A 12,526-nucleotide genomic window follows, 5' to 3' on the forward strand; every position below is an offset into this window, starting at 1 on the left:
CCACTCAACTGTTGTTTTTCTTTCTTTCTTTTAAACTTTTTACACACCGGACGTGGATTTTTAAGACATGGTGGCAAGCGAGGATGTAATCTGGGCAGCCCATTCATGCTATGAGATTAGCAATTAATATAGTGATTAAATAGATACCCGAATGATACGTCAGGTCAATTCGGCAAATACACGTACATGTGTTGGTGGCTAGCCATTTTAAATGGAGCTGAATACACATGCATAACCATGCAAAGTACGGTCCTGGTTGTTCTGCCATGTTAATCTGACGAGACCATTTAAAACACTGGTCAACAGGGTTTAAAGGTGTGTTTATTCTATACTTACGCCTTGAATGGCATTTAACAAGTGTGGCCCTGCCGTTTTGGTTTTGGTTTGTTTTGTCCAAGTTTATTTTGCGTGTGTATAATTCTGGTGTACTGCTGTATTAGTTTATAAGAGTTATGCGTTCATGATAATGACGTTGTATTACCTAGCGCATGATGGGATACCCCCCTAAGAATGAATGTAAACAACATACACGCATGTGGTAAAAAATATCATTCACGGGAAGATAACACAAAACAAGTCTTGTTCTGAAAATTAGGCATGATAGATTAATTAGCGCAGGCAACTGGAATACTCCTACACTGTACAACCTTCTTCAACCTGCCAGCTGGGGAAAGATAGAACAAGAAGGTGACCATGGCATCAAGCTCCAGCGCTCGCGAGGGCAGAACGTTTGCAGTTTGTTATGTTCACTAGTACTATATATAGCAAGACTTGTGAGAACATACCCAGCCATTACAATGAGGCAGCAGATCAGGGGAGAGAACACCCTCGTCGTTCTGTACATGGATTAGAGCTGCTGAACTAATCTGCGACATACAGGAGTAGCACATGAAGAGGCTGTGAGAACCAGAGGAGGAGCTACCGGATGGAGAGGGGCTGGGGACAAAATGCAGACTAGTGTGCAGGTTGCCGTAGACATCTGCTCCAGATAAATGAGAGATTAACTCCTCTTGTCAGATTGGTGGGCCATGGTCACTAATTGACTCTGGGAATACATTGTCCATATAGGAATACTTCACCCTGAGAAATGCATATACCTGGTGAGTGTATTACAATAGCACGAATCATGTGGGAACGGGCGGGCATGATAGCAACCTCGCGTGGTACCATGTCCACTCGTGATTTATAGTATACACACCCCTCAAAAAAATTAAACTCTATACACTAGAAGACAATGATTATATTCTGTGCCCCCAAACAGATCCTTCCATGGCACTTCCCTGTAATTTGGTGACGCGGAATGAAGCTAACACAAAGAAATTATTACAAACATGTTGAACTGTAAGTCTGTAACCCATGCCCAAAACTGTGCTGATAGGTGATAGGCTAATAGCTGAGGTCATTTAGCAACGAAGCATGTACTTTTCTGAAAGACCTAACATAGGGGAACATGTTAGTAATTCAACAAACAGTTCTTTTTAAATCAATTCAGCAAAGAGTTTGTTGTCTTCAATCTGTAATTTTAAAGCTGCATTGACAGTAAAGAACCTTTTTTTCCCCGCAAAAAAAATACAGTAAAGAATGTGTTCACATAAATCACTGGTTATGATGATAAATTGTAACTTAAAAAAGATAAATTGATAGTTTTGATTTGGTTGGGGTGAGCCAGGCCTAGGCAATTATACAACGCATAGGTGACACTTGAGAGCCCCACTAGCAAGCTAGTATGGTGAACTCTCCCCCATAAAAGATAAATTTAATATCATTGTGGGTGTGTAACCCACATCAGATACTGATAAGAACAAATACTACAATTGATCTTAGCCAAAAGACCGAGAAAGATATGCTTTGAAACGTTTCCTGCCTATCCAATTATACTACCTTCGTCCTGATTTATTGGCCCCCTTCGTATTTAGTGTTAAAATTTGACCATAAATTTAACTAACATAAAGTTAATGCAATACGAATCAGACGATATAATTTTTGATGACATGCATTAATATTTTATTAGTTAGAACGGAGGTAGTAGCACTTTGGTCCGACTGAGTTGTTTGAGCTGACAGGTGTGGGACTAAACAAATTAGAAGCAGCATCCTCCGCAACCTGGGTTCCGCCTTCCGCGCCACCAATACGATACCGGGCCAGCTTTTTGTCCAGCCCAATAACTTATCAAACAGATTGTGAAGCCAACAATAGGATACCAGGCAGGCCGTATGCTCAAGGTTGCAGAGCGCCAGCGACTTGTTGTATCCCCTCCCTTGGAACTGAATCACAAGACATCGATCATCGACAGGCGAGCAAAATCATAGGCTAACTCCCAAGAAGAGAATCAAAATGACACCATCTGAAAATCAGGACAGAACTATTATAACCCCCAAATAAATACAAATTCTTAAGACCGGCTATTTAGCTAACTGGTAATCAGCTAGCCCATCACAATCAGTTATACTGCTACTACAAGTCTTCACACGTTACCCGGTCTACTACCGAGGAGAAGAAGTTGGGACAAGGGGAATGGAGAACTCCGAGGCCCCGCCACGGCCTCTGACTCTGACGGAAGCTGCACCCGCGATGATCTATTAGTCACCCCGTGCTCAGGACGCTCAGAGCACGAGCTGGGCATGCCCATCAGGCCATGCTCCACACCTTTCTCAATCACCTGGCAGAGCTCATCGTCTCTGTTACTATGGGTGAGCAAGATGGTTCAGCTGGAGCAAACTGCTTTCAAATTATCTGTTGCAAAGTGAAAAATACTGGTTAAACATGTGGATTTATGAAACTAATGATGATATGCTTTGGGTTAAATAAATGCAAACACGTCTACACGTACTGATGGTCAATGAGAAAGTACTCGTACAAAGAGACTACAAAGGAGTACAAGTACAGCTACGCATACAGTAAAGATCATCAAAACTGGATACAATACTATTCAACTAAACCTTCAGTCCCCGAATCACAACCGGATTCTGTTCGACAGACCATGTCCACTGTCCACATACGCATCACTCAAGTGACCAGTCAGCCTGCCACTCTATTCCTCAGTCCTCACGCACTACCGAGTCCCACCCAGAAGGTCCATGGTAAACACAAATCCCAGTCCAAGGTCCATGAAAACAACAGCCACAGAATCCTTGACCCAATCTTCTCATAACGACTACGACTATAAGGGGCGCTGCCCTATTCTTCTAAAAAAAACTATAAGGGGCAAGAAGATACAATCTTCTCTGTTCATCTCGTGTTGTTTCTCCATAAGACCATTGATGCCTTACCTTGCCAGTGCACAACTTAAGGATCTGGATTCCATGCTAGTTTCATCATAATTAAACCATGCAGTCACTCCATTTTTCGTACAAGACACACACCAACAAATTGCACATACCTTCCCTCGGCCTTGCTCTTATGCTGCTGGTCTGCTTGGCCTCTCATACCAGTTCCTGCACGGAGCAGGAGAAGGGCTCCCTTCTCCAGTTCCTTGCCAAGCTCTCACAAGACGGTGGCCTCGCTGCATCCTGGCGGAATGGCACGAATTGCTGCAAGTGGGAAGGGATCACCTGCAGGGAAGATGGGACGGTCACCGCTGTCTTGCTGCCTTCGAAGGGCCTCCACGGGCACATCTCACAATCCCTTGGAAACCTAACCGGGCTGCAGTACCTTGATCTCTCTGACAACTTGTTGTCCGGTGGTCTGCCGGTGGAGTTGGTGTTCTCCAACAGCATCACAACCCTTGATGTCAGCTTTAACCGGCTCAATAGCATACTCGACGAGCTGCCATCTTCAACCCCTGACCGGTCTATGCAGGTACTGAACATCTCAAGCAACTTATTTGTGGGACAGTTTCCATCCACCATATGGAAAGCAATGGGGAATCTGGTCGCACTCAATGCCAGCAACAACAGCTTTACTGGGCAGATACCAGCTTATTTCTGTGAAACCTCACCATTCTTCGCCGTGCTTGATCTATGCTTCAACAAATTCAGTGGCAACATCCCCCAAGGACTTTGTGATTGCTCCAGGCTGAGAGAGCTCAGGGCCGGGAACAACAACCTCAGTGGAACACTCCCAGATGAACTCTTCAACGCTACCTTGTTGGAGTACCTGTCTTTTCCTAACAATGATCTACATGGAGCTCTTGATGATGTGCTCATAATCAACCTCAGAAATATCGTCACCCTAGATCTTGGAGGGAACAAATTCAGTGGCAGGATTCCAGATTCTATAGGTCAGCTCAAGAAACTGGAGGAGTTCCATTTGGACAACAACATGATGTTAGGGGAGTTGCCATCAGCTCTGAGCAACTGCACGAATCTCAGAACAATTGATATCAAGACGAACAAATTCAGTGGAGAACTCACCAAGGTCAATTTCTCCAACCTTCCCTCTCTGAAAACATTAGACCTTCTGAACAACAACTTCACTGGCACAGTTCCAGAAAGCATTTACTCCTGCAGCAATCTGACTGCACTGCGGCTAGAAGGCAACAAGTTACATGGGCAGCTTTCACCACAAATAAGCAATCTGAAGTCCCTCTCCTTCCTAGCACTTGGTAAAAACAATTTCACAAACATCACAAATACACTTCAGATCCTTAAGAGCTGCAGGAACATTACCACTCTTCTTATCGGCGATAACTTCAAGGGAGAGCTCATGCCAGAGGATGACAGCAATGATGGCTTTGAAAATCTCCAGGTTTTGGACATCAAAGATTGCCAGTTGTCGGGAGAAATACCTGTATGGATATCAAGGCTCACACATTTGAAGATGTTACTTTTAAATAGCAATCAACTCACTGGGCCAATACCAACCTGGATCAGCTCCCTAAGATATCTCTTCTTTATGGATGTGTCAAATAACAATCTTATAGGAGAGATTCTGTTAACCTTCACGGAGATGCCCATGCTAACTGACAGCAAAACTCATTTGGACCCAAGGGTCTTTGAGCTGCCTCTTTATAAAGGTCCATCACTTCAATACCGTGTGGTTACATCTTTCCCAAACACGTTAAATCTAAGCAACAACAACTTCACAGGTGTGATTCCCCCACAGATTGGTCAGTTGGAAGTGCTTGGTGTACTTGATTTCAGTTTCAATAAGTTATTCGGGCAGATCCCCCAATCGTTTTGCAACCTCACAAACTTGCAGGTGCTAGACTTGTCCAACAACAATCTCACAGGTGATATCCCAGCTGCATTGAATAGCCTGCACTTCCTTTCAGCATTCAGCATTTCAAACAATGACCTACAAGGGCCTATTCCATCTGGAGGCCAGTTTGAAACATTTCAGAATTCTAGTTTTGATGGGAACCCAAAGCTGTGTGGCTCTATTCTCAGTCACAAATGTGTTTCTGTAAAAGCACAAGAAGCCATCATTCTGTCAAGAAAACAAACTGACTACAAGGTGGGCTTTGTGATTGCCTTCAGTGCGTTCTTTGGTGTAGGGGTGTTGTATGATCAGTTAGTCTTATCCAGGTATTTTAGCTAGTCCTACTTGGGTTCACATATTGGTTTATGATAATTTCGTTCATATTAGGCTGCTACTCAGGTTTAGCAACACGTCCAGCGAATAAGCTTCTCCTCTAGGTGCAAGTCACAATTAGGTAGTAGCAATTAAATATTCTAGGGTGAAGAGTGATTTCAATATGTGGAGATGTTAAAGTATGTAACAATGTAAGATATTCTGTAGAAAACTGTCATCTCAGCATTCCATATAACACAATTCAGCACATCAGAGTATGTACTCTTGATGTTCTAATAGCTTAAATTTCGACAATAAACACTGCTTATAATATTTGAGATCATCAGCCGGGGAAAACAATGGTACAGTGCCAGCCACTTTGCTGTTTCTCTTGCATCAGTAAAGAATATCAGTAGGTACATGTACATGGGATCGATCACAAATAAGTTACTGCAACTTCACTAGACAATGAATAGGATCAAAACAACACCGAGCAAAATTATTTCCAAACATAAGGAATAGAGGAAGGAAAAGAACCTACGATTTACCGAAGACAGAGCAGAGTTCAACCGCAAAAAGCTACATTTGAAGGAGTCTACTTAATTGTTATCCTCTCTTTTCTCAGTAATGGAGTGACTAGCTACCCACAACCTTTTATTCTAGTTCCATTCTTACTGGTTAAACTGAAGCATTCTAGATGTGTCAAGAACTCATCTTGTTTGTGTTCACCTAGCTTTGCTTTTAACAATTTACTTTGCTTTGGAGCAATATAAGACCACACGGTTGAGCCATACTAAATCCTTGGGTATAAGCACTAACATCATTGAACGGCACACCTCCAAAAATCCATAACAAAATGTTCTTACGATAACAAGGATGGTAGCTGCTATGAAGACAATCACTGGCATTGAACAGATTTTATAAGCAGAGTGCATCTCAAGGTATTGAGTAAGAAGGACGCTGATTTCGCACCCACCATGTATTAACAGCGAGTGTTTTCGAGCGATGTACCTCTTGAGAGGATGCAACTTGACTGCTTTCCCAGTCTCCGGCTTCCGTCCACCAGCGCACGCCGGGCTGCACGGCGCCGAGTCGCAACGAACTGCTCCGTCGCCCTCGCGGGGGATTACGGAGCCAGAGGAAGGTCAAGGGACGTGCCCCTCAGCCCTGAGCTGATCCTCTACATGCCTTTCGTCCAGGCACCGGGTGCTGCAGCACAGGTCCGCCGCGCCGCCGGCCGCCGGCGAACTGGGTCACTGCCTGTGAGAAGCTGGTTTTGGGTTTCATATGATGGGATAGGCCAATAGGAGATGAACCGGGCACGGCAAGCGGCCCGGTCTGTAGGTGGACATACTTAAATCAGGTCACAGAGGTGGCGGATCAGGGGATCTGCCTCGACGATGTCAAGGGCATGCGTCGGGTCCGGTATTTGAGGAGCAGGAGGATCCCGGCCGACGTGCCACAACAACCATGGCTCCGCCGGCGGCGGGCCTCTTCTTCCGCTCACAAAGCCCTCGGAAGAGTAAATTACACGATAGTACCACGTTTGGGATGGTGTTAGCGAATTGATACTAGTTTTCAAAATTTTTACGTATCAGTATCAAGTTTCAGACAAGCCGTTGCAAATCGGGCTAAATCGCGTATAAATACGTACCGACGGTGTATCTGACCAACCAGGCCCGCCTATCAGGTGCCTACATGGCATGTTATTTGGCAGAAAACCCCCTTACTTTATAGTCAATCACATGAACGTCTTTTTTTTGCGGGAAAAAGTCCTCTGAGGGACTTTTTTTTAGTTCGTAAGTTTTCCACGGACTCGATTGAAATTTCCGTCGAATTGGACAACAAATAAAAGAAACGAAAAATCGCGTCCTGCCAGGATTCAAACTCGCGACCAGTCGCACACGGGCGTGCTAGCCACAACGCCATAGACACGCTCATCTACTACCATTATAAAAGAAAGAGAGGGGCAGATCCAAACAATCACACACATCCATCATCAAAATCTAATGACCCTTAATCATTCTGTGTTTAACGCTACCAACCCGCAACAAGCCACAATCGATCGATCGCTAATCTGCCCCGCAGTAAAAAAAAATAAGAACCGTTCGCTCGCACGACCTCCTCCTCCTCCCGCACGACCTCCTCCTCCTCCCGCACGACCTCCTCCTCCTCCTCATGCGCCGTTCGCCTCCCGCAACCGCGCCCTTGGCCGCAGGCTCGCGCCGAGCCACGGGAAACCGCGCCCTTCACCGTCGCCTCGCGCCGCCGGAGCCACGGGAGCCGTCGCGGGTCGCCGCCTCCCGCGGCGCCGCGTGTCGCCGCCTCCGAGCCGCGGGAGCCGCCCCGCTGCGGGTCACCGCCTCCCCAGCCGCCGGAGCCACCCCGCCGCGTCCTTCGCCGCCTCCAGAGCCACAGCTTGGCCTACGCCACGCCACCACTACGCCTCCGTCGCAAGTAAGTTTCTTTTTGCAAGATGCCTCTAGGAAGAACTCAACCTACTACAAGCATTGGAATCTATGTTAGCAGAGAACTGGACGATCATGGCAAGATGTTCTGATTCAGCAGGCACACTCCTAATGGATTCATCAATGGTAGTAGAGTGTCACCAATGGATTCATCTATGACTATGAGCTATGGGTTGTCAAGGCTACAGTAGTAATTATAAGTAAGCTAATACTGATAGTATTTGTAACAATTGTATATTTCATAGATCATGGCTATTGAAAGAGAAAGAATATTTCCATGTAGCTGTCTGAAACTTTGTTTATGGTGTCAAAACCAAGTGTGTAGCATAATTTAAGATTTACTTGTATGGTTAGAAGATTCACTTGTTTCACGACTCTAAAATGTTTTTTTTTGTTTTCAGGCTTTTAACTTCTGTTAAATTTGGGTGGATCGATGCATCGCCGAACTAACTTATGAAATTGGAGATCAGTTGATTTGATAATCATTACCTGGCTGGCAGTCCCTGACAAGTGAACTTAATACTACGTGCATGACAACTACACTTTGGTCTGCACTCTTGATCTACAACTCAAAGTTAGTAAACTCTTCTTTGTTTCTTTTTTGGAACCCACTTAATGCAATAGAGTTTCAGAAACCAAAAGCATGTTGTAAATTATGGCAGTTCTCTGTCTTTTTTTTGGTAATGTCTAATGCCTCCAGGTCCTATTTGAATCACAATAAAACTGTAGCGGAGATAGAAGTATCATATCACCGGGGCATGAAAATGTTCACCGTTGTGTTAAATGAACCCCACTGTACTATTAGTCGGTACTTGGATTTGAGCAATCAAAATATGCCTTTCATGAAGAAGATGAAGGAGTATAAATTTAGGTGTTCTTTCAAGTAAGATTTGATAACTGAAGAAACTGAGTAAAAGTATTGCCATAGTGTGTGACATACCAATCTGCAACATACCAAACCGAGTTTCTTTTGCACTTCCAACCAAAGGGCAGGGGATTTTGTGCAGGGGATTTCCTATTGCTGAACTGTACAGGGGATTTTGTTCATGCCTTACCGTTCTCAATCATATACATTAGGGTTCTGCGCATGGGATTTTGTTCGTGCCTTACGGTTCTCAATCATATATATTAGGGTTTTGCGCATGGGATTTTGTTCATGCATGACTCACTGTACAATAAGAATTGTAGAGCAAGCCTGATTTCTGGGGCACATTATAGCAGGCTGACTGTAATCATTCGATCGTCGTTGCAATGGCCGCCTCAGTGTCCAATGCCCCCTACAAATTCTGGCTTGTACGTGCATGATGCTGCCGACGTGGTATGCATGTTGGATGGATGACTAACGGCATGTGCGGCCGGTCGACCGACATACATGTGTGTTGTGCGTGCGTGTTGACTCAGGTAATCAGATGTGTTGTATGTGTGCCCAACAAGTGTTTGCGCCTCCCCGTAAAAAAAGAGTGTTTGCGTCAATGCTCGACTGAAAACGGTTGTTTTAACTTTTGCATTTTAGTTCAGAAACATGAAATCATTAGCACCTTCTATTATTTTAGTTCACTGGCACCTTCTATTTTTAATCATTAGCACCTTCTTATCCTGGTAGTAATCAAGTTCTTTATCAGGACCTTGTCTAGAATATAACTGCATTGTAGGAATTGCATATTTATAGGAGCCATTGCTAGATCTGGAGAGTAATGGACTCATGTAAATTCAAGCTCTGGTTCTTATGTAATGGGGTACTGCTATGCATCACGTATGCAGGTGAAAACATGATAGAAACAAAGGTTTCTTGATGATATCAGTTACCAAATAATTGTTTTACATACAAGCTTCCTTTTACTTAGCCAAGAGAGGAAAATGATTTCTGATTTTAATTCAAAATATTATGGTGTCAGTTTCATTGCTTCAACGAATCAAGAGATCTTTTCCAAGAGGAGATGGATCTAGCCAGGTCCTGTTGTCATGTAAATATATGGGATTTTTTAGGGCCTATTGCTCGATCTCTTCTCCATGGCCATGCCATCGTCGCCCCAAGCCTAGGTGAACTATTTATCCTTTTGATTTCTTTACCTCCAGTTCTCCCCTTCACTTTCCATGCTTCTCCTCCATGTACATACCTCAAGCTGGGGCTTGGGAAGCACCACTGAGACAGAAAGTTGGCACAATGCTCAGTAGTTAAGAAGCAAGAAGGTAACTCATCTCTCCACCATATATTTTTTTGGAAATTGTGCAGCTGCAGACATGCACTAATTTGTGATTTAGCACTCTGACTCTGTAGTTCAATTTTTTAATTAGCTGTTGATTGTGCTAGAGATACAGTACTCCAGTTCCTGCTCGAATCAGTTTGGCATAAGAGGTGGATGATTGGGCCAAAATCTTCCTCTTTCGGACTTCTATGTTTGGAACAATAGTGTAAGTTGGGGATCTTTATTTCTGTTCAAATCAAATTACTTGCAACTGTATTCTCACGTTTTTCATATTTTTATGCATTGCGTATTCATGAGGTACTACAAAAGTTTTTGTTGTGATGATGCAAATCATGATTTAATAATCTTTTACCCTACACACTTAACATCTGGTTTCATAAACACTCTGCTTTTCTCCACGTCAGCTACCTGGTCAGGTTAACAGAGTTAGTGGCTGTAAAGGATTTTGGTGATGATTCTGGTGAACGACTAAATGCCCAGTCTATCTCTATCGATTGCAGAATTGGTAAACCTCTCATATGTGGAGTGATATTGATTTGTCGATAGCTATCAAAAGGTTTGCTTCCCAATCTTAGCCACCTTCATGTATTTTAGATGCAACACTTACAAAAGTGAGATAAACTTTAGATGGATAGCTCATCCGAGAAAACACATTTTTTTCTCCTTTGATTTCTTCTTGTCCAGGCCAGGAACCATCTTGCGCTCAACCAGATTCATGTTCTTTGATTCCCTTTTCCATCAAGGTAAACCCTTCGGTTCCAGTCTGTCTTTGTTCAATTGTCGTTCTCAACCAGTTTGTAGTCCATCTGTTCAGATCACGTACTCCCTCCGATCCATATTACTTGTCGTTGAAACGGATGTATCTAGACTTATTTAAGTGTTAGATACATCAGTTTGAGCTACAACTAATTTGGATTGGAGGTAGTACATTTTTTGACATGTAGATCATATACTTTTAGCTGTATAGTTTATAGCTCGAGCATAACGAGCACTCATCTACGGATTTGTTCCTTGATCTGCCTATGTAAAACATTTGTATGCACTTGAATTTTAGTTTGGGATCTAGATAGATTGGCTCATAGATTTATGATGTCATATACTGCCTTCTGAAACATGGAATTGATATTCTACTCCCTCCGTCCCATAATATAAGAACGTTTTTCAGGCTATGTTAGCTTGAAAAACATTCTTATATTATGAGACGGAGGGAGTACGAGTTAGTCAATGCTCTTCATAGTTGCTAAGCAGTGGACGTTGGCATCTTAATTCCTAAACATCCCATTTCCAGTCATTTTTATGACTCTAAAATTAGGTATTATAAGTACTTTGTATGAGATTTAAAATTTTCAAAAAAGTAGGTCTATTTAATGATAGAACTAAGGGCCGATCGGCCCAAATTTGGGCAGGTCACCGTGCAGCCGCCCGATTTCAGCGATTGCAACCATGGATTTCGCGTCCCTATTTCGCCCGCCTCCCCCGCGCACGGGATTGACTCTGCCCCTGCCTCCGTGTTCCGCTTCCCCATGCGTCCCCTGCCTTTGCCTCCGCCTGTGTATACCTCGCCCCTGCCTGCTTGCAGCTCTAGAGGGAAGGTGTGGAGCCAGGGGAGGGGAACGGGTGAACAAGAGAGGATGAGATGGTGAGAGCGAGCAAAACAAGAGGACGAGAGATATGGTGAATCGGGACACGTTGGGAGACACACGATCTCTCACGATCCAATGACCCCGCGCGCGATCGGCTGACTTTGTCGGTCGGACGGGTAGAATCGTTTGCCTAGAATTAATGTATTGTAGTTGAGACGTGTGTTGCACGTGCAAGCTTACTAGTGTAATATAGACGCTCGATTTTCTTTATACCGAAGCACCCTGGGCCGGCGGTTGGGCCAGCGTGGCCTGCAATTTGTTTTTCCGTTTCGCTTTTTATCAGCGCACGCGCTCGGGCTCGTTCGTTGCCCAGGTTTTTTTTGAGAGGTGCCCAGGTTTCTTTTCATTCCATTTCTCTTAGTATGCTTTAGTTTTGTTTCTGGTTTCGGCTTTTTTTTGTTTTTTCTTTCTTTTTTCATTCACTAGGTTGGCTATTATCCTGGATTTTTAACATACTTACTGAACATTTTTTAAGTTAAGCTTCAGTATATGTTGAACTTGTTTTCAAATACACAAGGACATTTATTTAATATTCGCTGAGCATGATTTAGCGTAAAGTAAACATTTTTTAATGGAGATGATTTTTTCTTTACAAAATGTGAACTTTTTTTAATATAATGAACTTTTGTTAATCCACATTGAACATTTTTGTAATATATGTTGAATTTGTTTTTTAATATATGATTAACATTTTACATAATTCCAGTGAACTTTTTGTAATTTATGGTGAAGATTTTCTTACTACATGATGAATTTT

The 12,526-nt window shown here is 43.4% G+C and overlaps 1 protein-coding gene and 1 non-coding gene across 2 annotated transcripts; one reads left to right on the forward strand and one right to left on the reverse strand.

The window, feature by feature from the left end:
- Positions 1–1,655: 1,655 nt before the first annotated feature.
- LOC123140238 (U2 spliceosomal RNA) lies at positions 1,656–1,845 on the reverse strand. Its single transcript, XR_006469886.1, has one exon. It is a non-coding gene; the product is annotated as a U2 spliceosomal RNA (small nuclear RNA).
- Positions 1,846–2,887: 1,042 nt separating this feature from the next.
- On the forward strand, positions 2,888–7,248 carry LOC123136360 (receptor-like protein 2). The gene has a single exon (XM_044555726.1). It carries the CDS (start codon positions 3,328–3,330, stop codon positions 5,476–5,478), a length of 2,151 nt encoding a protein of 716 aa, XP_044411661.1. The 5' UTR covers positions 2,888–3,327; the 3' UTR covers positions 5,479–7,248.
- Positions 7,249–12,526: the final 5,278 nt, after the last annotated feature.

Source organism: Triticum aestivum, chromosome 6B, assembly GCF_018294505.1.
Source record: "Triticum aestivum cultivar Chinese Spring chromosome 6B, IWGSC CS RefSeq v2.1, whole genome shotgun sequence".
Classification (NCBI taxonomy): domain Eukaryota; kingdom Viridiplantae; phylum Streptophyta; class Magnoliopsida; order Poales; family Poaceae; genus Triticum; species Triticum aestivum.

What these genes read in the sequence shown, in the direction of transcription:
- LOC123136360 (XM_044555726.1), top strand. Translation starts at nt 3,328, where the DNA reads ATGCAGTCACTCCATTTTTCGTACAAGACACACACCAACAAATTGCAC.